The sequence below is a fragment of the Drosophila elegans genome, unplaced genomic scaffold, assembly GCF_018152505.1.
Source record: "Drosophila elegans isolate 14027-0461.03 unplaced genomic scaffold, ASM1815250v1 contig_476, whole genome shotgun sequence".
NCBI lineage: Eukaryota > Metazoa > Arthropoda > Insecta > Diptera > Drosophilidae > Drosophila > Drosophila elegans.
The window spans coordinates 11,771,648-11,798,690 of NW_024545863.1; the positions used below are offsets into that span (position 1 = coordinate 11,771,648).

The 27,043-nt window shown below is 38.8% G+C and overlaps 2 protein-coding genes across 4 annotated transcripts; one reads left to right on the plus strand and one right to left on the minus strand.

The window, feature by feature from the left end:
- The first annotated feature begins 2,567 nt into the window (after nt 1-2,567).
- Nucleotides 2,568-4,485, plus strand: LOC108141219 (geranylgeranyl transferase type-2 subunit alpha). The gene has a single exon (XM_017264471.2). It carries the CDS (start codon nt 2,652-2,654, stop codon nt 4,203-4,205), a length of 1,554 nt encoding a protein of 517 aa, XP_017119960.1. The 5' UTR covers nt 2,568-2,651; the 3' UTR covers nt 4,206-4,485.
- A 7,756-nt stretch (nt 4,486-12,241) lies between these two features.
- LOC108141009 lies at nt 12,242-16,729 on the minus strand. Of its 3 annotated transcripts, XM_017264082.2 has the most exons (4): nt 16,654-16,725; nt 14,625-14,912; nt 14,288-14,565; nt 12,242-12,897 (listed from the first exon to the last, which is right to left on the minus strand). In XM_017264082.2, exons 3-4 carry the CDS (start codon nt 14,317-14,319, stop codon nt 12,558-12,560), a joined length of 372 nt encoding a protein of 123 aa, XP_017119571.1. In that variant the 5' UTR covers nt 14,320-14,565; nt 14,625-14,912; nt 16,654-16,725; the 3' UTR covers nt 12,242-12,557. The 3 variants fall into 3 exon arrangements, with proteins under 3 accessions (XP_017119571.1, XP_017119572.1, XP_017119573.1); XM_017264083.2 differs by lacking the exon at nt 14,288-14,565; XM_017264084.1 differs by lacking the exons at nt 14,288-14,565; nt 14,625-14,912 and having other exon boundaries at nt 16,654-16,729.
- Nucleotides 16,730-27,043: the final 10,314 nt, after the last annotated feature.

Genomic DNA, 27,043 nt, shown 5'->3' on the forward strand with positions numbered 1-27,043 from the left:
AACATGGGTTATAATGTCTTTTATGTCTTACAATGCATTCAAAATGCTTCTTCAAAATTTATATTTTACAATCAAAATTTATGCAATCCAATTAGGGAATTGCTTAGATCAATGCAAAGCAATTATCATAAACATTCTGCTTAAAACAATGTATTACTTTGTATTTTTCATTAAAAATAAACATATATTAATGCCATTTTTTTTTGTCAGCTTTAAAATTTGATTGATTTTTAAATGTCGCAGTGATTGTTTTCAGGGTTTGAAAACATATTTTTACCGTGCACGTTTTTATTTTCCTTTCTTCTCGGATATATTTATTTAACAGCAAATTTGCGCAACGCGTTGAAACGTGGGCGTGTCGCCGCCCCACGCCGAAAACGCGTTTATCAAAGTCAGTTCCCGAGGGTGGATTCACAGCTACGTTTAGGGGAAGGGGGCGTGGCAGGTCCTGGCATCGTTACCGTTAGACTGCGGCTCCTGCTGTCGCACCTAATGTGATACGCATCAATTTATGAAATTTGAAATATTATGACTGATTTTGCGCGTCTCAAATGCGGCTTTTATGTGGGTTCAGATTCGGGTTCGGGTTCGGCTTCGACTTCGGTCCTAATCTGGCCAACAGGTCAGGATATACGATGCCGAGGGGTTGTCTGCAGGACGACCAGCTTAGGTGGAAATACTCGCAGTACCCAAACCAAACGCACACATCTCGCTGGGCAAATTGCAGAGAAGCTGAGCTGCGACAATAACAAAGGACCAGCAATGAAGCGAGATTTCTATTTTTATGACATCGCCAAACAAAGGCAGCGACTTAAAGCGAAGGACGGAGATCTGATCGGACATGGTTGATTGGTTCCCTCTCGTCTTCAGCATCCAAAGCACTGGACAGAAAAACAAGACCAGATCGGTCTTATAATTATAATTATATGACAGTACTTTGATTAATAAGAGAGCAACTTTAAAGAAAATGTTATATATGGAAGTACTAACATACTGGTTTTTTAAACATTTTATACTAGCGTCTTTGTATAGCTCTTAATTTTTAAAATTCCTTTTTGTACCCGTTATTCGAAGTGTAATCTTTGAAATATCTTTTCGTCTGTCTGAATAAACGTCGAGACCTCGGAAATATGTAGAATATGCAGGTTCTAATTATGAGCATAGTTTAAAAGCAAGTTTGACGAGAGTTTTACAACTATTTTATACACTGCAGAGGGCAATCTCATTTTGATGAGACGTTTGAAGGAGTCATTTTCGACACTAAAAAGCAAAAGAGGCAAGAAGAGTCGAATTCAATCGGTCTGTTTCGGTGCAATTTACTCGTTCAGTTTAAAAGCTGAGCAATTAAGATTAAAAACTTTGCTTTAGGACGACTATGTCAAAAATGTATTGTACTATAAGTTCTTCCCAGCAGCTCAGAAAACGAAAGTTAAACGATAGTTCACCACGTGTTCGCAAACGGATTGTTAATTAAAAAAAAAACGAGTAACCATTTAAAGCTCGTATAATTGTCGAGAACGGACTTAGTTTCGAACTTTGCCAAGTACAAGTACAAATTCATTATATTCTTCGCAAAAAAGATCTGGTAAAATATTTGAAACATAAAAAAAAAATTAATCAAAAATTTCCAAAAATCTAGAAGATTTATTTGATTATTTGGGGATGCTTCAAGCGAGTTTTTCTTAAAACAGTGTTTTTTCATTTTAACTAAATTAGCTTTTGCCTTAAAAAAGTTTCTGTGGAAATTGACGGCTAACTCAGGGCGTTTCTACATTAACTATTAGCTACTTTTTAACAGATTTTGTTGGCTAAACAGATAATCTTAGTTTTCAAATGAAATTTCCATTTCATATCGTACCAGTAAAAACAATGTTCTTGTAGCGATTTTTGTTAAAAAATGTTGTGATGGGAAGATTGTCAGTGTTTATCAGAACGCGGTATTTAATTATCAGTAATTAATTTGTGCGTGTAAAATGAAAATTAAGCGATGCCCAAGAACATTGGTTACCAACGAGACGCAACTTTAGATAAGCACTTCAGCAAATCAGCAAATTTCGGAAAATATTTATAAGATATTGTGCATTCATAAAAAATTAAGAGATAAAATGGAAAAAAGTGTAGATACCTAAAGGTGTGATTTTTTAATATAAAAAAATGACAAGCATCTTTTAGTGGTTTTAAATCACTAGATACTTTTGCTACATATAGTATTGTGCGACACCTATCGGATTTTTAAAGCACCTGTGAATCTTACACGGATTGCAGCCGGTTTTAGAACTACCAGCTTTTGTCAGGCAAATTTCAAAACGCAGATTTTAACCAAACCTGAATCTGATGCTGCCATAAGTAAGGTTTTTATATATAATGTTAAATGGTAATAAATTTCAAATGTAAAATTAAGATTAAGTATTTGCCGAACAAAAGATTATTATTATCAGACGTGCTTCATTGTGTCTGAACAGCTGTTTTTTGTTTTGATTTGTCAAGGCAAATCCCCAAAATGATTTTGAATCGCAACTAGTATTCTTGGTATATTTTCCGTTCAACGTGGTATTCTTGCAAAGTGCGGCCACACTATTGCCGAACAGCTGTTGCTGCTGACTAATTATTATCTTCGTTTTTCTAAATACATTCAACTAGAATTAAAGGCAATGCACGGGCGCGTGAAAGTAAGGACCACCGAGGAGGAGCGAGAGCGGAAGAAGAAGGAGCAGGCTCTAAAAGTCCGGGCCTACCGGGCCGCCATGGGAAGGATTCAAAAGAAACGCGAAGCGGGGGAGTTGGACAACGAATTGCTCACTCTAACTGTTCAGATTCTGCAGCGAAATCCGGATGTGAGTACTCTGTGGAACATTCGCAGGGAGTGCGTGCTGGAGAAGCTGTCCAAACTTAAGGATGAGCAGAAGAGATCCCAGCAGGAAGAGGAGGAGAACCCTAATCAAGAAGAGCTGCTGAAGGAGAAATCCGAAGTTCAGGAGTCGTCCCTCGCCGACGACAAGGCCCATTCCATATTCATCTGCGAACTGGACCTCACGGAGCAGTGCCTGATGGTCAATCCCAAGTCCTACAACGCCTGGCACCACCGCTGCTGGACCCTGGAGCAGAATCCCCGGGCGGATTGGCAGCGGGAGCTGTTGCTGTGCAACAAGTACCTTAAGTTCGACGAGCGCAACTTCCACACGTGGGACTACAGGCGCTATGTGACCGGAAAGGCCTCGGTGCCCGCAGCCCAGGAACTGGACTTCTGCACCGAGAAGATCAAGGTTAACTTCTCCAACTACTCCAGTTGGCACCACCGGAGCCTGCTGCTCCCGGAACTCTATCCCAACGAGCAGAGGGACCGGCCCATGAGCGAAGAGAAGCTGCAGCAGGAACTGGAGATGGTGCTGACGGCTGCCTTCACGGATCCCAACGACAGCAGTGCCTGGTTCTACCAGCGATGGCTGCTGGGCAGTGGCGCCCAGCTGGATCGGGCTCCCAGAATAGCCGCCTTTCGACTGGAGTCGCACGGAGCAGTCCTCGCTCTGGACAAACCCTATCCAGATCTTGGGCAACTGCAAACTGAGCTTGTCGGTGGCGAGCAGAAGGTGGTGTTGCAGTCCTGGCTGCCAGTTGATTGCTCTGGAACCAGTTGGAAGTGCCAGCAATCATTCGATTACCAAAAAAGCAGTACCTACACGCTTAAACTTTCCGAACAGGTGGTAAATCTCTCATCTCTTCCTCATAGCGAAGATGGGGCCTTTTACTTTGCGCCACCACATGCCGCCGCCAGTTGCAGCACGGAACTCCTGGCCGAACTGCAAACTCAGCTTCAATCCTGCCTAGATCTGCTGGAATTCGAGCCTGACAGCAAGTGGACTTTACTAACCAGCGCCCTGCTCATGCGTGCCATCGATGTTTCAGCCAATCACGAAAGGAGTTTAGCACACTTGGCCAAACTGGAGCAGGTGGACGCTTTACGCGAGGGATACTACAAAGATCTGGCTGCCAGGTGGACCGTGGAGTCGGAGCTGGCCAATTGGCCTCAAACTGCTGGATTTCCCAGGAGCTTTGCGTTGGCTGAGGACGTCGTGCTGGAATCGCTGCCTTATAGACAATACTTTGTCATAGCGGATGAGTTAAAGTTGTCCACAAAACTCAGGGAGAAATTGGGTGACCTAGTGCCGAAAACATTTACAGACTTGAAGGTGCAGAAAGATTTGTAGGCGGGAATTTATGTTTCATCTTAATAGGTTTCCATTGGAATATCTTTATTTCCCGTTCGATGCATTTTGAGCCTATTTACATGGTTGGGTATCCTAAGAAAATATAGATGGATACAATTAATCCATAAATTTATTCAAATAAGCAGTTATTCCTATTTATAAATACATTCTATTGTATGGACAAACTCGTTTTGTACATACCTTGTGTAACCATTATTACGCTTTATTAATGCAAGTCCGGAATGTAAGATCGATGCGTAAATATACAAATTGTAATATATCTTTTTCCATCAATTCATTTATTTCAATATTACTTAGAATACAAATTTTGCATTTGTTGAAAGTAAGGCAGTCGACCAAAATCGCTGTCAGCCCGTGTTATAAATGGGAGAACCATCAATACATCGACATGCAACCACTGGCTACTTTAAGCGCTCCCAGAATCTGCCACATTTCTGGGGCATTTCTTTGACAGCGCGCTGTGCAGCGATGCTGCTGTTGCCACCGATGTCGCCTTGCGTGTGCAACGAGGCGCTGCGAGATTTGCGGTTTTTTGGCGGCTCTCGTGGTTATATAAATTATGCAAGACCCTCGAGACGGAGATGCTCAGCGACGGGATGACGATGGCGACGCGTCCACAACATTGGCGGCCGCATGTCATTACGTGCCGCAGCTGCACAAAAGCAACTCACTTAAAAAAAATTGTCGGTACCCCAGGAAATCTTCAATTATTATTTACTTTCTAAAAACTCAGCAGGACTTACATAAGTATTTACAAATCTGTCCCAAAGATCGGTCAGTTTTAAAGCTACATACTACAGTTCGGATCTTGGCAGCAAAGGTAATAAAATTATGAAATCAGCCGCTCCTGTGCTACGATTCCAATAACTCGATGGAAAAGGCTGAGTTTGATAAGTTCATAACAGCAAAAAACAGATTATTTAAACTGGTCAAGTACACAACAGACGAATTTCGTTTAATTTCATTATATTCTTTAAATGATTATATTATTTATTGCTAGTTTTTCGAACTAAGACCATTATATTTTGAGTATTCGCTTGAAGACATATAAGACAATATACAAAATAGGATTTTTATAAATATAAATTTTACCTCCAACTAAAAAACTTACGATCTTACACAACTAAATAAAAAGGATACTAAGGATTTGCTATAACTTTTTAAATTATTTTAAAGAAGTCAATCATGAAAATTAATAATATAATAATAATAATATATATATTTCCATCCCGCATTTCACAGCTCTGATCGAAAGACTGATTTCTTTATTCCGATCGAATTCCACTCAAGATAAAAAGCTAAATATATTTACAAATAAAATTAAACAATTACCAGTGATTTTAATTAAAGTTTAAGACACTTAAAATCAGGACTATCAGTTGAAATGGAATTTATAACGGTCATTGGCTCTTATCTTACTTTTACTTGGCTGAGCAAAATATTTCAATGCGTTGATAGCTTAAAAAAAAGAATTTTCTAGTATTGAAAAATAAACCAATGTTTTTTTGTTAAGTGCATAAGACGGAGTGGGCGGGGAAGGACATCCAAGGCGGAGCAGCGTTTGACAGGCGTGTGAAAGGCCGCCAGACGTGCCTGGAGATGTCATTCCCACTTGGGTGTTAATACACGCCTCTAGGTCCTGGAGCGATGTCAAGGGAAGGGAAGGGAAGGGGCAGCCTTGGTGCACCTGTCAAGTGGCAATCCACATGTCGTATGCGCAATGTTTGTGCATGGGAATTTAATGGAGCCGGGTGGATATATCCTGCTGCATATCACATTAACATTAGCAAACGCCTTGGCATTCAAATTTCCGCCCCACTCAGACGGCACCACATCCGATGCTTAATCCCTGCCCCTCTGCTGCAGTCCATACACCAGCATAATCTTAATTATGCCAATGCCATTTCTTGCGTTGGCCCTCCGGCTCCGTTCCGGAAAACGTGACGCTGACAAGATGCCGCTCATTAAAATGTTTCGGGCCAATTATTAAGTCAATTGCACAGCCTAAACGGGCGGTGTCTTAGAGGTTGTTGGTGGTGGGTGTTGGTTGTGGGAGTGGGAGTGGGTCGTGCAACTGCAAATGCATCTTATCTGGAGGCACAGAGTTGCAAACTTAATTAATGCGACTAGTCAATGAGAAGGTCAGGAAACAAGGCGGCGGAAAAGGAGGGAGCGATAGATGCACGTCAAGATGGAATCTCAGGGATGGCCTAATTTATGGATTACGGTTGAATACCGGATTCATGTGAGGGATGAACGCCTTTTTACTCGGATACATTGTATTCTTTGAAATGTATATAACAGGTAGAAGGAAGATAAATACATTTTAAATATACATAATCATGATCTGTCTGTCCGTCAAGATCTAGGAAACTATAACAGCTAGAGTATTTAAGATGTATCACGCAGATTCTGGTTATGCATCAATATATATCGACTTTAACAATTTAAAATCAAACCATTTAATTAAAAGTTATTAGCCTGAATGTAATTTGTCCGATTAATGCTTAGCTAATAGTCGGGACGCTCGTCTTTACCCTTCCATCGTTTTTATTTTTTTTTTTTATGATGTTAAATTTTTAGTTGTGTTAAATTGACCCAATTTTATTGAATAATCCAAGGACTTTTAAACTAAATTATGAATTTAAAAATTTCTTCGACCGCAGAAAATGCGTCCTCTTAACAGGAACAACAGCTGCATATTTTGTAGCTTAGGTTGTGGTGTACAGCTAACTTAATTACTTAATTAAATCGATATAATGCCAGCACTAAAGCTTGATATTAAATTTGCATTTGTATAAAAAATAGTTCGACATCGGTAAATATTTTCTTTGTTCAACCCAGATCCATGTTTGATTCTATTTTTTAACAAAGGTGGTGTAAATGGTTTATTTGAATTTTTCCGCAATATATTATTTTTGTTTTCACTAAATTGCTTCTATACACACAATTTAGAGACTGTTACAAAAATGATTGCATTATTATTTTACCCCCAACAACAGAAGGCGATTTCGATCTAAATGTAGACTTTTTGCCACAATATAATAACAAATTGATGAGGACACAGGATCCTTTTATGCTTCTGCAGTTCATTTTGATCAAATATGGGATTTTATGACCACAAAGATGGTAAATCTGAGTCAGGTACTTGTTACACATGTACATTATTTGTACATCTACAAGGGTATTTAAGGCTTCGCAGCCTCTTAATAACATGCACTCGCCCAACCGAAATTGACTTGAAATTTGTATTTGCTTACCGATTTTCATTTGGCCAAACGTTGCCACATATCTTCGGGCAAGTCATCCCCCAGCACCCATAATTTATAAGCATTTCCATGGTGGTTTACTCTCCCGGTTTTGCTTCTAAATTATGTTTATATATTGCTTGAATTTGCTTTTACCCATTGACTAGACAAACCGAAAATGCCCTTTACTCCAGACAATGCACACAATACACATGTTTAATGGTAGACAGTTTTTAGACGTGATAATGCAAGTGGAAAATCAGAAAAATATATTGTTGCTGCCATGCCAGTCACCAGCAGTAGACATCGCAGTAGGGAAAACAAAGCAAGCCAAAGTATGGAAAAGAATGCCACAGACACCACGTATGACTACACCTGGAAAAATGCAATTCATTTTAGACATTCAGAGATAGAAAAACCATGATAAAAACAAATATATTTCGATAGACACATTGGATATATTTCAAGAAGTAGTACACAAATCGCCAGCATCTTAAAAAGAGAAGAATATATAAATTTGTATAGTGTAGTTTTTAGGTCCCTGACCTAGCCATACACATATGCAGCATAATAACTTTCGTCTGCCTGCTCCTCTCTTCGGGACGAATAGGATAGGATTGGATACTATATATAGAAGATGGGCACGGAATGATTTCTGTCTGCAGCTGTCACATAAAGTTAACTTGAGGGATTCGCCTCGGCAGTCCTGAATGCATGAAAAACTCATTACGAGCAGCTGCAGCTGCGGTCACCCGAGTTTCCCCATCCAATTTTGCCACCCAAGGCTTTCCGACCGAGCAATTGATCCTTAAATAAGTTGCGGCAAATTGGCTTGCCGTCGGCCAATTGAATATCCGTATCGATTGGGCTTAGGGCGCCTCCGCCTGCACTTTTAATTGCATAACACATAGTTTCACGCTTCTTGCTTACACTTCACTTCACTGCCGAACAACTTGGCAGGGCGAAAGTTCACTTTAACAAGTGAACAACTTTCAATGGGCAATTAAAAGGGCATACAAACCGGGGACAACAACAGGCGTCGTGGTGGTGGGGGGTGGTGCGGGTGGGTGTGGGGGGTGACAGGTCGGAGGTCGGAGGTCGGAGGCAGGACGTCACCAGCGAGAAGTCACCGGAAACGTTAACAAAATGCATAGCAGTACAGATTCTGCTAAAGTTTTCGGCCCGAAAGGCAATTAAAGTTTTGGCACCGAAACAACATCAACGCAAGTAGTGCACTGAAAAAAATATCGTTTTTTTTGTGGTTTAGTTTTATAGTATAGCTGTACAGTCCCTTAAGCTACTTATTTGATTTTTTAATTTCAGTATAAGCCACCCAATAAAATTGGTTTTTGAAAATATTTTAAATGTTTTTAAAAAGAAAGGAATTTTTCTTAAACAAAACTAGGTTTAAATACCCTTAAAAGATTACGATTAATAAAAGTTAATAATTTCAAACAGTAAAGAATGTATAAGGTATGAGAAAGTATGAGAAGGACTTCCGGATCCATGACAAAATATAGTAAAATCTGATGATTGCAAATGTGAAATTAAATTTTATTAAAAGCACAAGGCTTTTCTAAAAGCAGCGGGCCCCCTTATGTATAAACATCATTATACGATTTGGTTTGAGCCCTTAACTCATATAACTTATTAAAATTTGCGCTCAATTCAACCAGAGAATGGCGCCATCAAAGTGTGCCACACGCATGCCCATAGAGTCGAAGCATAAAAATTGCATATTTATGCACTATAAACATTAATTTACTTGCCATTTCGCCAGACGCGTAGTTAATTGAAAGCAACAATATCCAAGGCATAGCAGCAGAAGCAGCGGCAGCAACAAATGCCCATTTTCACCCTCTAGAAGCCCCCAGCCGGCACATTTTAACCATAGTGCAACAGCAGCAGCCGAAGCAAACAACTTTAAATTATGTAAAGAATAGGAAAACGCAGCATACAAAAATTGCAGCCATCATTAAATTTGCGTGGGTGTCAGGGAGATGGGAAAATGGCGAAAAAACGAAATGCAAAGGGGTTTTAAAGAGGGAAGTAATGCCAAATTTAATTGCAATTAATGTGCAGTAAAGCGGAAGTGCCATAGAAGCGGGTCGGCCATTGCTGAACGGGCTGGCACTTCCGGTTGGCGCCATGTTGGAGCACGCTCTGCGTCCAACAGGAAAAGGGTTAGAGGGGAGCCAAGTGGGTTAAACCGATACTCGTGGTAACCCTAAAACGCAAGCTAGAATGCTCTTCTCGGTTTAGTGCCAGAGATAACACGTATTTACCGCAGTTGCATATTTAATCTATAAGTTGTGGTATATTTAAGCTTTTGGGTTGACAAGACTGTGTGTCATAATTTAGCTCTGATGTGTAAGCAATAAAATTTCATTTATGAGAAAACGTTCAATGAAAATAAAGATACTATGGTATTAATGTCACAGACACTTAGACATCCTTAGTCGTTTCATGACGAAGATCAATAACATTTGTAGATTAGGGTTGTCTTTTTAATTAATCTTAATAGACATTAACCTGTTTTGACCGTATCTAAATTGCTTTCGTGTTCGGAACTTTTGCACGAAAACAACATAGCATTTTATTCTACGAGATATACTGTTTTTTTTTTGACTTGTTATTTGATGTTATTTAATTCAAATATGTGGAATTTGTTGTGAAATCTATTAAAATTTAGTGAAATAAAAATAAAAGGTTTCTTTACTTGATGGCCCAACAAGACTTGTGCTTTCCAAATATGAAAATAATACTTAGTTGGCCTTAAGCGTGAAAAAAGCCAATATACCCGAAACCCTGAAATTTCCCAATTGGCGTGGCGGAAGCGGATGCTCAAAGTAAGAAATCAAGTTTAAATCGTCCCGATGCCGTTTTGGAACATCGTTCTGACCGCGTGACACCCAAATGCCGAGGCAAAATGGGAGTCCATGTTACATGGTTGCATTTACCTGGCGCCGTCGCGAAATTCAATTACTCGTGCACCATAAACCGATTAACTTATATAAATATTTATATCACTGAAATGCAGTCAGTTGCCAATGGCTTTATGGGTCGCATTCGCAGCACCCCCGTTCGATGGGCTGTACCGGTGGGCGGGGAGGGCGTGTCCTATCAGTGGGTGTGTCGCTGCATATGCAAACAGTTTACCAGCGAAGAGGTGGGGTCGTTGGTCATTCAGAGAAATGGAGCTGCGGCCGCTATAATTTCATTTGCATTTGCATTTGTCGCCGTTTATGACCCACTCAAGTGATGTCAGTTGACCCACTCTCCCCACTTTCATTCCGCCCTGCGGTTCACTTTCCAAGTGTTTAATGATAACACGCTAGGTGTCATCTACAGCCAAGTGCACTTGGGGCCAGGACATAACTAAATTGAGCTGAACAGAACAGAACAGAACAGAAACAGCAGCAGACACCGCCCGGAAGGCATATCATTACAATGCCGACGTGTGTTTGGCCGCTCCACTTGCAGTACATTAAGAGAAAATGTCGTACAAAGTCGGAATAAATTTCAAAAACTAAATGCCAAAACTACATTTCGTCAGGCAAACCTTGTCACAGGCCCTGGGTAATATTGTTAAGAGATGTAAAGCAGTAAAGGATTCATTAGGGCTTGTGGTCAGGGCTGTCAATTCCGCTTTTTCCCGTCAAAACTAATTGTTCTCAAAGGTTAGCTGCGGTAAAAATTTTTAAATGGGAGCAAGAGGCAATTTTGGACTTGTTACAAATTAGTTTGGCTTTTTTTCATTTTTTTCCGAAATTCCTATAAAAAATTAAATCTAAAATTCAGGAATTTTTTGCAGCTGAACATGAATTCATGAATTACGTAGAGTTTTAATGCCAGTACTTATTTTTATTTAAATATACAGAAAACTGGGAAAATGCTGCTTCAACTATAAAGTGTCAAAAATGATTTGAGCATGATAGGAACAATCTTGTCTTACAAAAACGAAGAAAAATTGGATCAAATAATACAATTTGTTTAAAAAAATGGCATATCATGAAATTCAAAAAATTATGTTTGCTTTTTTTGTCTTTTTTAGACATTATCTAGCTTATAAAAAAAATTTTTTTCATCTTCCAGTTTATTTTATATTTTTTTCCAAACATGTTTCATCTTTTTGTTCCTATCATTCAGCCAAAAACATTTTTTTTCTAATCAAAAGTTGGCAGCACTGCTCGTAGTAAGACTTTCTAAAAAGTCGAGTTTTTCACTGTGCAGTTGAAAAGTCGTAGGTGGCAAGTGGCAACTACTTGTCTCCATAAATAGTTGCTAAACAGCTATGGGTCCGTGTAAGTGGCCGATGAGAGTGGGCCCCCGAAGGCTGCATGCCCAGCCTCAAGCGGTTTGGGGGGCAAGGTCGAGGGACAGTGCCTGTCAAGCGCTAATCTCGAGTTAAGTGATGCACTCGACCTGCACTGGTGTCTGATTAATTGAGTTACGCAGACCGACGCAGTCCAAGGCGAACTTTGATTGCCCGTCGGGTTTTGGTCTAATTGGGGTCGAGTTATGAGTTCCCTAGCATGTTGTCTGTTATGTGGTGTAAATTAATCGCTTGACATTCCCTGCATGTCTATTGGGTAGTTGGTAAACATCAAAGATGAACAAGCCTGTTCTACAGTTATGACGGCTATTATTTAGCTGGTTAGATTAGTTGATATATTCATTGTTCAATTGCCGTTGGTTATGACCACACGTGGGATTATAAATTCCCAAAAAATCTGTTACAGCATTTAATGAAACAATCTTAGAATCTCAGTTGCTCAACCTAAATAATAAAATATATTTTTGAAGTGTTGAGAGGCAAATCCGACATTTCAACACGCTTAAGTATCTTATGCAGCATTTTTTAAATTTCAATTACATTCTCGTCATACAAACATTCATCCATAAATTATTCAGCACAATTGAGGATGTGTTGGGTTAACCCAACCGAGTTTGAGAACATCATGAAAAATTCAATTCATCAGCTTTGTATATTCAAATTTCCTCAACATGCTCAAATTGTGTAGGCAGTTCAGTTACCACCCTGCCACATTGATTGTGTTTTGTGACGTCTTCGGAATTTTCCCTACAGTCCCCAATTCCGTTCGTATTTCACCTGCAGCTTTCGCAAAAGTCCCTGCAGCTGCTCCCTTCCCTCGTAGAGGCGTCTTTGTCTGTCCAGCTGCTGAGTCACCAGGCGGCGTTGCAGGTGCATCAGTTGCTGCCGGATCCACACATGATCCGCCTGCAGACGTCGCATCCTAGCACGCAAATCCCCATCCTGACACTTTTCCTTGAACGCGTCGCCTTCGCCTTCAAGCTCATCCACACCCTTACTCAAATCCTCGTCAAAATCCAGTTCCATATCTATGATGGCAACGGCTGTTGAATGCGCATCCATTGTGCAACGGCTGCGACCAATGGTCCTACATTGGAAAAAATACATATAGTTTAGTGGGTCATTTTTGGGTAAATGATTTAAAATACACTATCAAAAAAAGGAATCAAATTTCAAGTTACGACAGGCCAAGATAAATCACATTCACGATAATAAACAATTTTTAAAATTGAAAGATAAGATTTTTTTCAATTTTTATAACAAAAACACCAAGTTTTTATGCCGTGGCAGATATTCCAAAAATTTAATATTCTTTAAAACAACAATATTCCGATTTGTATGCAATAGATAGACAACTTTTGTGAAAATTTTATGTGAGATTTCGCGATAATTATTTATTGATTGAATTTACAGTGTAGAGGTCTGTCCTGGGCAGAATTGAAAACTTGAAATAATTTATGGCAAACTTCCATCTAGTCGCTTCATTAAGAGTAGTAAAAACTTTGGGCACAGTATTCGACATTTCAAAATGGGAACGGAACGTATACGCAGGCGATTTGCGCAGCAAGTGAGTGCTACTTTTTTCTAGTTGATTGACTAAAAATTGAAAATTTTCTCCGTATTTGGTTAAGACATTTTATACTTTTTTCCAGCTAATGCCCTCGATTGGTTGTGAGCAATACCCAGTGATGCGTTGGTAAAATTTGCAAATCGTTTGGCCTAGTTGAAATGCGGAGAATGAGGGGGGGGGGATGCTGTAGCTACTTGAGGTGGCACAGACCGAAATTGCTTTTACGCTCGCTGGGTCAGCCAAGCAGAAAAATGTCTGCCCTGCTGACGATGCCAGCGAAGTTCGATTTCGCACTATCGATTGATTTGGTATTCATTGGGTTCCGCTCGCCTGCCACAACTTTAAACGCTACACATCGCCGCAACTTAGTGCCTCTGTTTCCTTTGTTCAAATTGCTCTGTACGCAGTCGACCCAGTTGCATTTTGGGTTCTTTTTCGGAACAAACGCAGCTCTGTCTGTTGCACACAGGGAAAATGTTCGGTTTTTTTTTTTGTAATCATGTTTAAAGCTGGCTTAAAATAAAATCTTTAAGTATAGATGCTAAAGAAGACGAAGACTACTGATGCCCTGAAAATTGAGTATTAAGACAATATTATTTGATTGTCTTAACAGATATATGCTCTATACAAAATCCAAATGTATGCTATAAAGACAACATTTTGCAATAAAGACAAATATTTCAATAAATTTAAATATGTTGGTGAATGGCAAACAGGCTAAGGCTTTACGATTAATTCGCCCAGTGTGTTCCTCATGGCAAAGCAATTTGCTACTACTACAACTCCGCCTTGACTGTGATGCTAATGATCGAGCCATCTCAACTGGAGACAAGGCCAGGGGCTTTGTCAAAAGAATGTCAACTGGGAAGGTAGAATTTGCAGTAGTTTTCACTTTTATACGGCTCACCAGACTGCAAAGCAGGACAACAGAGGCGACATCTAATGCACAGAAAACGCCCCAGTTGCGGTGTTGTGGCTGCCAGCCGTGCGTATGCGTAATATTCGAGAAATGTCTCGCATTTCCTGCCAACCGAAATGTTCGACAAGCTGTCTATTTGCTGGGGTTTGTGTTTGTTTTCTATTTGTGGTACAGCACTTGGGGCTATTTCGGGATATTACGCAAACGACATGTTGCCAAGACGAGTGATGAAGTCGAATTTTGAAGTCGGCCGAGCTTAGCTTGGACTGCCGTGATGATGATGGCAGGAAAATAAGTGCTGACTGGCATTCACCGTAGTACTTACCTTTATGATTTGACTTCTGAGTTGAAAAAAATACGGAGTTTCCGTTTAGTAAATACAAAATACAGGGGAATGTTTTAGAAGCAGCGCCTGCTGGGCAGGCTGACAGGCTAATTGAAAATCTATGCCACCAAGTGTAAGCCACTATCCTTCTTTATTTCCATTTCCATCTTGATCTATATCGCTGGCTGTCTCTGAACCGCTGTTGATATTCTCTTGCCGGAATTGGCAACTTAATTATTTCAGCGGCACGTCGCCAGCGACTGGCGCTTAAGCCAAGCCTCCCGACAGCTGGAAAAGCGGAAAACAGAGGAAAATAAAATAAAAAAAAAAGGGGAAGAAAAAGCTGCGATATAAACAACTTTGCAGCATGCAACGTTAGTGATGGGAAAAAAAACAACAGCTGCTATTGAGAATCTGTGCTGAAAGATAAAGTTGCCTAGTAAAAGGATTTAACTGCACAACTGGCGAAAGAAACAGTTCGAGAAAAAATAAGCGACGACTCAGTTTCTGTGTGTGTGTGACCCCATTAGCACCACCGACTTTTGCCACGCCCACTTGCCCTCCACACCACACCAACGTAGTCTTACACCCCACTAAAAGTCGAAAAAACCCACATGCGGCTTTATTCATGGACTTGATTCATTAGTAGACATTCACATGCGAGCATTCCCGCAAACGACATTTACTTGCAGTGAATTTTCAAAAAAAGTTTCATGAAGCACTTTTCGAGTTTAAAATACAAATATTTAGTGAATTATGATTTGGTAACTTTTTTTTGGTTATTCAAAATTGCATTTAGGTTAAAAGGAGTTGTAATGCTGCATTTTGATAGATAACGCAATCAAAATTGTACTATTCCAACAGCCAGCAAAACCATTTTAATTTTTGTTATTTTTATAAAAGAAATTGTAACTTTGATTTAAATAGCTTTTATATATTTTTAAGAAAATAAAACTTGAAATTTTTTTTAAATGGCTGACGGAGGTCAATATAAATATTTAAAATCGCACGTGAATGTAAACAGATCGTCTACAAAAGTTGCTAAACTCACTTTATTTAATTATTTTACCATTAATTTCAATAGTTTTAATAAAATCAGGTGGTTCACACAATAAATAGTAGTATTAGAAACGTGTTTGAAATTTAGGGCGATATATTTATATTTTGTTTTTCATGTACTTCCCTCTTCGTTCAGAAAAAAGGAAAACAAGAACCTGTACAAACGATCGTGTACTAAAATATTAAATTAAAAAAAAAGAAACCAAACTAGATCTTTTCACATTTAAAATTTGATAAAAGGAAATGTAAATTAATTACCAACTACCTGTTTTCAGAAACTGGGGTAAATGTATTTTTGAGAACACATCGGTTTTTGTTGCTCAGAGTATTTCATTCTCCTGAAGCAATATCTGCGCTGACTCTTTTTCAATGACTTTGGCAACTTTGACAGGGCAAAAGTAATTAATTTTCGGCAGCTAACTCAAAACGGCAAGGGGTGCAATGAAAAAAATAAGTGCAAAAAAAGGCAACAGAGCCGCCACAATTAACGCCTGCAACTTTAATTGCGTTTTAATGTGCATCAGGCCGCAGAGCGACTGCCTGTTTGGATGGTTACTCGGTGGGTGGTTGGGTGGCTGCGCTGCTGGGTGGCTAAGTGCACGACACGAATCCGAACGGGTGGGGTGGTTCAACGTGCTCTGTCAACCGCAGGCGGTGGCTCAAAAGCGTAACAAGCATTTTGCCGCGCCTCAGCAACATGGCAGTCGTCCTGTCGTCCTGCACTCACACACACACGCCCAAGCTCACAAAGAAGCGGAGACAAACGCACACGTGAATTCGTCCTGTGACTATGGACTATGGACCATGGGACTACGGGACTATGGGTCTTTAGACCATGGGATGCTCCTGTGTGTGTGTGGTCGTGCCTGTGCCTGAGTGCCTACCTCAAAAGCGGCTTAACAAACACAAACGGACCCATATGTACCTACAATACAATATGCACTTACAAAAATTAATAACCTGTACTTACTGTTGGGTAATTAATATATACTAAAGACCACTTTATATATTTTGACAATAAAGCAGGACTGATTGTCAAATAGCTCGAGAGCCTACTTAGTTGTGTGTTCAAACTAAAAATCGGACAAGTGTGTACACTCCCTATTAAGATATAATGCGTAATATTGACTACTCCAACGACTTATAAAAATCGTACAATGTTTTTTGTTTAAATCAAAAGTCAAAACTTATAAAAGATTTCCAAGGATTACTTAGAATTTCCCATCTATGCATGTACAGAAACACACTCTACTCTTTCACCACCATTACAATTTTCATAACAGGCAATTTGATTAATGCAATCATATTGATCGATTTAAACGTTGTCTAAAAGAAAATCTTATATTTCTTCTTTAAATGTTTCAGAGTGTAAAGCATTTTAGTTTGTGACTCAAAAATTGACATTTGAAGAGGACGAAAACCACAAATATCAACATTATAATTGAGAACAAAGAATTGAGAGCGATTCCGTAGCGTTTGTAAGTAAATTCATTTTAGGTATGTTATTTTTGGTAGTTTCCATTAATATTTAATATACATTTTTTATAGAGCTTGCCAAATTTGATAGTGAATCTCTTTTTCCAAGTGCAGTGGCTGGATTGTGAGTCCGGACATGAAAGCGGTCACGAACCCAAAAACCGTGCGCCACCGTCTGGGCCAACTATTTACATGGCACCCATTATGTCCGGACTTGTAGCTGCGTCTTTTGTGTTGTCGCCGGCTTTCCCGTTTCCCGTTTCCCATCGCTCGTCCTAAGTGACGTGATTTAAATTTTTATGCTCTTTGAAATTTTCGTCGTGCGCTTATCACTTCGTGGATGTGACCATCTGTGTCCCCGCCTGGTTCTCAGTCTCCATCTTCATCTCCGGGTTTGCCTCCAACTCTACCTCTACTGATCTGCTTCCGGCGCGCACGGGACAAATCACGTAATCTGGCCTAAGTGGGTCAAGCAGCAGAAGCGGCAGTAAACTGTGAACCGTAACCGGAACGTAGCAGCCCGCACGGAGAGATACAAAGATACAAAGATACAAAGATACTTGGGAACGGGGGGACAAGTACAAGTAAATAGACATAAAGATACACGACATGAAAACCACTGTCAACGTGGAGTCAGAGCCTGGTTATGTCAAGTGTGGTGCGACTAGTGGACTAGCACAATTCTCGAGCACATCAAACAAGTCAAGGGTGTTTTTGCGTCGAGAGCTCCGACCTAAAAATACTCTCTAATATAAATCGGCTTTGTAAAGCGTCAAACTCGGTTTTCTCGGTATCAAGCTTTTCTGTGCAGAAATTACAGGGGCATTTGAAGCCATCAAGTAATAGGATACAAAGATAATTTGCAAGTAAAGTTGCAAAACAAGAAAGACATTTGCTGATGCAAAAACTACAACAGAAAATAAACTAAATCCGTTTTGTTGTAACCGAGGGCCTTTTTACATACTTATTTCCATGGCAATGAATAGTGCAATGCATTACCTGATAGAGCACATCAAATAACTTACTTTATTTCCCATTATACACATTGTGTCATTGGGAAAAGGTTCTGTATGGGTTTAATTTTGTTGAATAGACACTGCTTGTTCAATAGAAATAATTCCCTGTGCTTGTCATTCTTTCACCTTGTTATGTTCCTGCGAAAAACAAGCAGCAAGGACCGGGGAGCTATTTTTCTGTGCGCTTGTGATGTTATAAGTTGTGGCTTTTCGCAGACTTTGAAGTGCAGAGTTGTGGTTTTCTTAGAATTAGAGAAATGTGTCAATTAACCGCATTAATAACATGTAATTTATAGTCAATTAGGATCAAAAATAGTTTGAGGGAAAGTAAAGAATAATTGTTAGGAAGTTATGCTCGCTGAGGGTAAATACTTTTACCGGGTGTTAACCCCAAATTTACCACAAAATCTAAACTTACTCAGGAACACATTGCATCGAAGACTGTTTCGGGGTAAAATTTGCATATGGTTTATTATCCTGAAGTCCGTCGTTTAACAATATTTAGATCGGTGAGTTTTATCTTTTTTTATGGCCGTCTAAAATATTTAAATTTTGTAATGCTTTTTCCAGCTCATGTTTGTTTTTTTAGCCATCAAACGCCAATTTTGTAAGCTGTATGCATAGCTGAATAAGAACTCTTCACTGCTTGCCATGGTCAAGGTCTATGCCTTCGGGAATGGTTTAAATGCATAGTTTTTTCAATTGAGTTCTCGTTAAATGATTAATCCCTTCGGTTTCCGGCAGACAAACATCATTATCGTGCTTAAGTAACGGTTGTCACGTCCGCTCGAGGTACCGATGAAAACCAACAAACGAAATGAGAGCAAACAATGACGAGCCGCATGTCCTCGATTACCACTGAGTGGGGGGCAGACAGGTGCAAAGTGCAAAGGACGACTGATTGAACCCCGAGGGGCAACGCCACTGCACTCGCCAAGGACGCGTCTTTGGCTGCGCCTTCAAAATGAAGTGAAGTGTTTAAATTTAAAATGGTTCGCCATTATCTGCGGCCGTCAATAAGTGCATTAAAACATTTTTGCAGCTCGCATGCTCGCATGCCCGCTGACGGCTGATGGCGTTGACACGCGGCTGACAGGCTGCTGTGGAAAGCGGATAACTGGGAAACTGCAAGCGCAGAGCTGCTGCACTAACGAGTCCCATTGATTTTACCCGCCGGAAAAGGAAAAATAGGAGATGTGCGCACGTTGCGTATGAGTAATGGGAAAATTCTTAATGGGCGAAGAAAATTGGTTGGGCATAAACAATGAGATACCTGCGACCGGAGGGAATGATAATGAGTTCGCTGAGTACGGACAAACGGAAGGAAAGATACCAACGTTGGAGTAGGTGCGCCGTGCACACCAAATATTCCTTTATAAAATTTCACATTTTTATATCTTATCCAATATGCAACGCATACGCCAGTATTTCAACATTTTATTAAGCACCTTAATAAAAGGAAGCGGATATTACGGCATTTAAAAGCAGACGGGAAAATTTGATTTAGATATCAAATCTCCACAACATTAGTTACGAAGATTTTTTTGTTTTAAGTACCAGAATATTCATTAAACTTAATTCTATTAGAAATTTAAATGTTACACTAAGTCTAAAACCTAATTCTAAGCAAATTCAATTTAAAAACATTTCGATTTACCTACTGTGATTTATATAGTATTTTATGACATGTACCTGGAAATGCCAAAGATTAATTATCTTTCTATAACTTAAAAAAAAAAAATTACCCGATGTTTCGAAACCATATGTGCAACACAAAGATCAACAACATTTAATACATTAAATGAATATGAATATGATTTTAATTAACCAACAAGCTTCGGCGAAGATTTTTATATCCTCTTTTGTCAGCTGCTTGCCGGTGTCTCGCCGGAGTCTCATTAATGCAATACTTTCATTATGCAATCAATAAATTATGATTCATATTAATGCCATTTCGCAGCACTTATTGCAGCTCCTTTCACTCTCTGTGCGGCCCACTCGTAGTTTTAATCCTTTTGCATGCATATTTAATCAGTAATTTCCAGCGAACTCAACCATTTGGTTTCCAATTATGATGATTTCTCTGCATTCTTTATTCAATTGTTTAATTTTCTTTTAATTTTCCCCGTTATAATCGTACCCTCTGTTGACCCAAAATCACGGGTATCGAGGCCGTTCAGGGGGAAAGTGGTGCGTTATTCGAATGTGCTGATATCGGGTTGGGTCGGGCCACGAGCCATTTTCATAAAAAATAAAAGATAATAGGCCGATTCGCTGAAGGACTTATCAGGTAAAGTATACGCCACCATTAACCCAGGGGCATTTTCAGTAATTAAGTGAACTGCTAATTGTACACGAAGTTGAGAGGTTCGACTCTGGGTCGCCATCTCTTTAAATGTTCAGATCAACTGATTGCCGGCCCATTGTAAAAGACTTTACGTTTCAAAAATTGTATATTACTTAAAAACCTACTTGTTTTTTGGTTTTTTTTTTTTGGCAAATACATTAAAACATAATAAAATAAACATTCAAAGTTGTTAGTAAATTTAATTTTCAAACTTATTCTGTACGAAATAGGAGATGACCGTCACACGTTTAATAAAATAGAATTAGTCAAGCATTTGCATAAATAAATGTAAGATAACAATTTAAAATTTATTGAACATGATATTCGTTTTTTCCGACAAATTTAAAATTTCCTGCCAAAATGTTCGGATTCCACAAAATGCAGCAGGTAAAAGCTTTAAAAAGCAAACACACCAACACATGGAAACAAGGTTTAGAGAAAGAAAACCGATTTACATTCAAATGAGCTTGAAACTCTTTGCCAACTTTAGTACGTCTCGCGAATAAATAATTTCAAATAGAGAGAGCTGATTAGAACCTGTATACTTCCATTTAAATTTCAATATTTTATTTCACTGATGCGACTATAAAGTCGCCGCCAAATTACCACTGAAACACAAGCACTTCCTTTTAATAGTTTTAGTTCCCCGCATTACAAGTGTGTCAGCTACTTCCGCCCAGCATTTATGCTGAACAGTGTAATATTTTATTTAAAATGCGCTTCTGCTGTTTGTGCTGCCTATTTGTCCGCCTGGCCAATATATCACTTGGGTAGCTGCCGAAAAAAGACACTGACATAACGACAAATTTTCCTGCTATTTATGCGGCAGGCAAATAGCAGAGACCATTGCACATCGGGTGCCACGACCCATTGGATCCAAAGTAGGTAAACATATTTAACATACACATGTAGCCCGTTTGTTTATAAAAACATATATGCAAATTGTCATGGCTCGCCTTTTGGCCCTGTGCGCACTGGCTTGCACAATTCGCGTTATTTATAATGGACAATTCTCATGTTGTTGTTTATAATTTATTTATGCAAATTTTCAGCTGGACAAGCCACCGCAGTGCAGCTGAAAAACTAGTGGACTAGTGGAAAGGTGGCTCTGTGTAAATAGTTATTGCCAGCAAAATCAAAACTAAAGTAATTTTCAAATATAATTAATTGCAATTGACCCGATTTGTAATTTATTTATTTAATCCACGCATATCAGAGGGGGGCAAGTAAAAAATTAATATTAATATTAATTTACACGTGTGCAAACTTCGGCATTTAAATGCCATTTTCGGGCTTCACTCGGTCTCTAATTGCAGCACTGAGCGCCCAAGCTGGGCCAACTAAACATTTTGCTTTGTCAAAGGAGGGATTCCCACACCGCCATCAATGACCTGGATATAATTAGTATGAACTATTCGAGAGGCATATGCAAACAGGCGCACTGAAAGTTCTTTGAAGGGCCAGTTCCCTGTGGAGCCTTCGAAGAGATTTCCCTGAACTCGAGGATGGGTATGAACCCATACCATGACGAAGTGTTCTACCATCTGGGCATTCGAGGGGGTTGCCATAGATAACCAGCTCATTAGAATTAGGGCCCCTGTAAACTTAGGGTAAGCCAGTGCTTTAAACGTTACCCCAACCGAAAACAAACACAACTTAATGCATATAATATATGTTATGGTTTCACCTTCTCTTACTCACTACACATGTTACATGTAACTGACTGTTCGTTCATCTGCGGTATGTATGATTTAGCAGCTCGACGCTCGCCACTTGGCCACAACTCACTTAGTGCCTGGCCCTGCCACAAATGGCCATAATATTCAAGCCTCACCAGGCCGGAGCAGATGGGAACGGGCTGCCAGAGGTGGTTCTGGCGAATTTATTGCAGGCCTGGGGACTGCTACAGAGGGGCTTTTGTGTTGAAACAAACCTGACACAGACCAACCCAATCAACAGACTTTAAGAGTTGGCCACAATTTCCGCAACATTTGATTGGCAAGTGCACTACAAGAAAATTAGGCAAAAACCATATACAAATGATATGAAAAATGAGCCAAGGTTAAACATGACCCACAAATTGGTGGCATAATTTTGGTTTTATTTAAACTTTTTAAGTCTTTTTGTTTTTTTTAGTGCACTAAAATTTATTATATCACAAAAATATTTTATATAGATTGGTACACTTAAAAAATATGTGAATTTGACCAGGAAGTTTATCATAAAGACATTAGCTCTACGCCTAGAGTTAAATGTTAAATGTTTTCAGTTAAATGTTTCCTACAACTATAAACATTTTTTTTTTGTTAAGTGAATAGGGTAGGCTATTTTAAATTCACCATCAAGCATTCGCACCTTTAATCAATTTTCGGGTCCCATTGTGAGAGGCTGCTCAAAGCGGAGCACACTCGAAATCAGATACAGTGTCGGCAGCAGAAACAGGAGACTGGCCAATGGGGGAAAGGCAACGAACGGGTGGGGGGGATGGGGAGCGGAAATCTGGCCACCCCCAACACTCTGGAGTGTGTCATAAAATGCCAAAACAAATATAAATTTTCACACAATTCAATTTATATGCCCGCAGCACAAGCTCGAGCACCAGGAAAGGATGCTGGATTCGGGATACAGTTTCAAGAGCGACTGTATCGACAGCTCCAAAGTAGTCCCGAGTCGTTTGGCTGCATCCGACCCCATCCGTGCTCCTGCCAGCTCCATTTGCCATCTCCAGCCACCCGTTGTCTACTCATTTTACCACTTGATTGTGTTTGCACAACATTTCAGCAAGCGTCGAGGCATTGGCATCGTCAACGGCATTGGCATTGGCATTTCGCGCTGCAGCCAGCAAACAAACCTAAATAAAACAAAATCCCAGGCCGTGAAAATTTGAAATGCAAAAGCGCTGCGCGAAGCAAACATTTAATGGCGCCTGCTTGACATAAGGAGCGTTACAAAAAAGGGGTTTAAGATAATGTATAATATATAGTTACTGCATTATACACTTGGGTTCTAGAGTTATTCGTATAAGACCTATTATTTTGTTTTTTACAAGGCTTCGATTTTCACATTATTTTTAGCTTTATGTTAAATAGAAAAATTATATTTTATTTAAAGGAACTTAACTTAATGTTTTTATAATTAAAATGTAATATAAAAGATGATGTGATGATAAAAGATATTTCAACAAAATAGTGTTTCAATATTGTCATTTGTTATTATAAATATTTTTAAACTATTGATTTATAAGTTCTTATTTCTATAAACATTTATTACCCTTGACTTATAATAACACAATTTTTTAAATAAATGCGAATTACTCATTCAATTTCCTTTATACAGTGATTAAATGCTCTTAACCACTAAGTTTACAGTTTATTGAACAATAACAACTTAATTTATAACTCTATAGAATACTATTTTTTTTGGTTTAGCTTTAAATAATATTTTGACACGTACTGTCACAATCATCCACACATGTTCATATACAAAATAGAAAGCATGTGGTGTCTGGCGTATAATAATAACAAAGTTCAATCAGAGCTCGTGCTTTGTCAGTTAATCAAATAAAGCAAAGTGCACATGAAAACAAAGTCAGCTGAACAACAAAAAACTGAGACCAATAACTCTTTATTAACTGCCAGGCCTTCAGTCGAATAAAAATAGAACCAAGAGAAAAAGAAAAACTTTCCGACACCCGAAAGTGAAAACAACAAATAGAATATTCTTTATTTCGAAATTCACATTGATCAAAGAATAAGAAATTCTGAGTAAAACCGAATTGCAGACTTGCCCTAAGTGCTGACTTTATTAAAGGGGTATATTTGGGCCTTTTCCCAGAAATGTAGAAATGAATTTCATATTTTTGTTTGGCCAACAATCCTTTGGGGTCAAGAACAGCAATTGGAATCGTCGTCCTTTGTTGCATCAAGTAATCATTGATACGCATTTTCAAGTAAATATAAAATTTACGAAATTTCTGTGCGCTTTGGCCTTGCTGCTGATGATAAACTACGAGCAAAGTCAGGAGTTTTAATTAAATTTGCATGCAAAATTTCTGCAGCAGTCTCATCAAAAGTTATGGCAATTGCACGGCTCCAATTGTTTAAATTAAATCGGAATGCACTGCCATTTGGCCAGCTTAACTGTTCAGGTGCGACAGACGTGCGGAAGGCTCGCTCATATGACAGTCATAAAAGGCAACGGCTCAGAACGTTGCGTATACGCAGCGTGCAACGCGTCCTATATAAACTGTTTTTAATGACGGCGCAGGTCGTTGAGAAGTGAGTCACTGACTGAGTAAATAAGCAGTCGACAATCAAAAAGAACATGATCCAGACATATAGTGCATACATATATCTACCGCGGGTGGCACGAACTGGTGTTGCAGCAGCAGCAGCAGTAGCAGCAGAACAGTTGCTCCTTTCAATTTGCTGCCACTGAAGGAGCATTATTTTTTAATGGCTTCTGCCAGTGCCTTTGTTAAGCAGCCATTGAGTCATTGTATCTACCTTGTAATATGAAAATCGCTTTGGCAAATTTTCTTGATTGTTGCATGCATTTGATGCCCTTTCAGTTTCAAAGGATTTGCTCTTGTTTTATGCGCTTTGCGAATTACTTTAAAATATTTAATTAAAATCTATTCAGCGGGGATGTTGGGGGTTAAGAAAAAGAAAGAAGAAATAATCTTATCATCTAGAAAATACAAAAGTTCTACAACGATAATGATTATTTTTGGTAGTAGTTTTAATTGTTTTTTAGATCAAGGTTATGATTCTTGTTGTGGATGCCGAAATGCAAGTGTTGGCAATTGTTTCTATAAAATGAATGAAATGTTGCTCGTATCATAAAAAACTATCACCTGAAATTAAAAAACAACACGTATTTTCAAAAATGAAATGTTTATCTTGCCTCCTCCCTATATTTTGTATATACAAAAAGAAAATATATTTAATGACAAGTTATACAATGTACAACACAAACAAAGAAATATATAAACAAGAGGTAACTGGCTTATACAAATAAACCGTTTATCTTGATTCGTTGGCAAGAGATTGATTAATTGGCAATGCTCTCTGTAAGGGTACACAAAATCCTTTTGTTGGCTTAAGTTTCGCCGTCTGCCAATTCAGCTTTTGTTTTGCGATGCCAATAAAACATGCATTTCACTTTCAGCTCAACGGTTGGCCAACAATGACGAAAGGTGGTAGGTGGTGGGTTAAGGGGAGGCGTATCACAAAAACATCCTTGCCATCGCAACGCGAGGATCCTTTGTGCAGGGTGCACTCAATTATTTGGTCGTTACTTGTTTCTTATTACCTTTTGCCTACCGACACTACGAAACATAATAACTGCCGCACAGGAGAATCGAGAGAGAAGGCTTTGTTTGTCCGGCACAATTGTTCAATTGCGGAATGGCGGAAATAAATGTGAATTTAATATGCAAAAGAATCGAATGGAAGCAAGCCCAATATTGCTCAAAGGATATCAGTTAAAGATTACTTGGCAAGCGATTGGATTGAGCAATGAAAAATGCGAATATAGACAGCAGTGGAAGTCAAAAGTGAACAAATTTAACAGATATCTGAAATCAAGTACAAAGCTCTTAATTTAAGGCTGACGTTGTGTTTAATTATAAGTCTTGAAAAAACCTAAAGTAAGAAATTTGTATCGTTATAGAAATGCATGTTTGTTTTACGAAATATCGATTTCAAAGAGCTTTGCTCTGATACTTGAAATATTTTTTAATAAATTATAAATAAATAAAAAAAATTAAAAATGATTTGTACCACTTTTATCATTTTGGAACAATTTATTTGCATTAGATTTTTTTTCTTTGTGCATACATACATATCAAAGTGCAAATCTCTGAAAAGGGCTTACATTGCAATCAGGTAAGACAATAAATCGAATTTTACGGGATTTTAAGCATTACATAAAACAATATAAAAACGTGCTAGAAACTCGCACTTTTTACAGTTAAATTTGAATTCCAGAACATTTATTTTGATATAATTGTATTTAAATTATACAAAATAAACATGATATTTTAACTATATAAAAAAATTGTATAAAAATGTTGTGTGTCAAATTTTCTAATCATAACATACTGAGGAAAGCAAAGTTTATGAAAAGTCCTTAAATAGAATATGATTTGAATTTTAGTTTGGAAAACAAAGGCAGTCCTTAAAATGCTAAATGCTAAGGAAGAAGACATTCATGCTTTATAAATCGTTACATGAGCAAATACTGGTTTTAACTGCCTGTTGATTCGAAACGGTTAACAGAGTTATTTTTACAGCAAGCTGAGAACAGCCATAGACACCCCTGTTCCAATTTCGCATTATCCTTCGAGTTTTCCCCTGCTAAGAAAAGTGGAAATGGGAACAAAATTTTGCGAACTGAAACGAAACAAAACTACAAGAGACAACATGGAATGGATCGTGAGGGGAAATTTGGAGTTGAGGAACTCGGAATTCGGATCGCAGGGAATGAAACTGACTTAACTCGAAGGACGAAACATCGTG

What these genes read in the sequence shown, in the direction of transcription:
- LOC108141219 (XM_017264471.2), top strand. Translation starts at nt 2,652, where the DNA reads ATGCACGGGCGCGTGAAAGTAAGGACCACCGAGGAGGAGCGAGAGCGG.
- LOC108141009 (XM_017264082.2), bottom strand. Translation starts at nt 14,319, where the DNA reads ATGTCGCCTCTGTTGTCCTGCTTTGCAGTCTG. An exon ending in TTGTCCTGCTTTGCAGTCTG is followed by an intron (nt 12,898 to 14,287) that starts GTGAGCCGTATA and finishes TTTCCAATGTAG; the next exon opens with GACCATTGGTCGCAGCCGTT.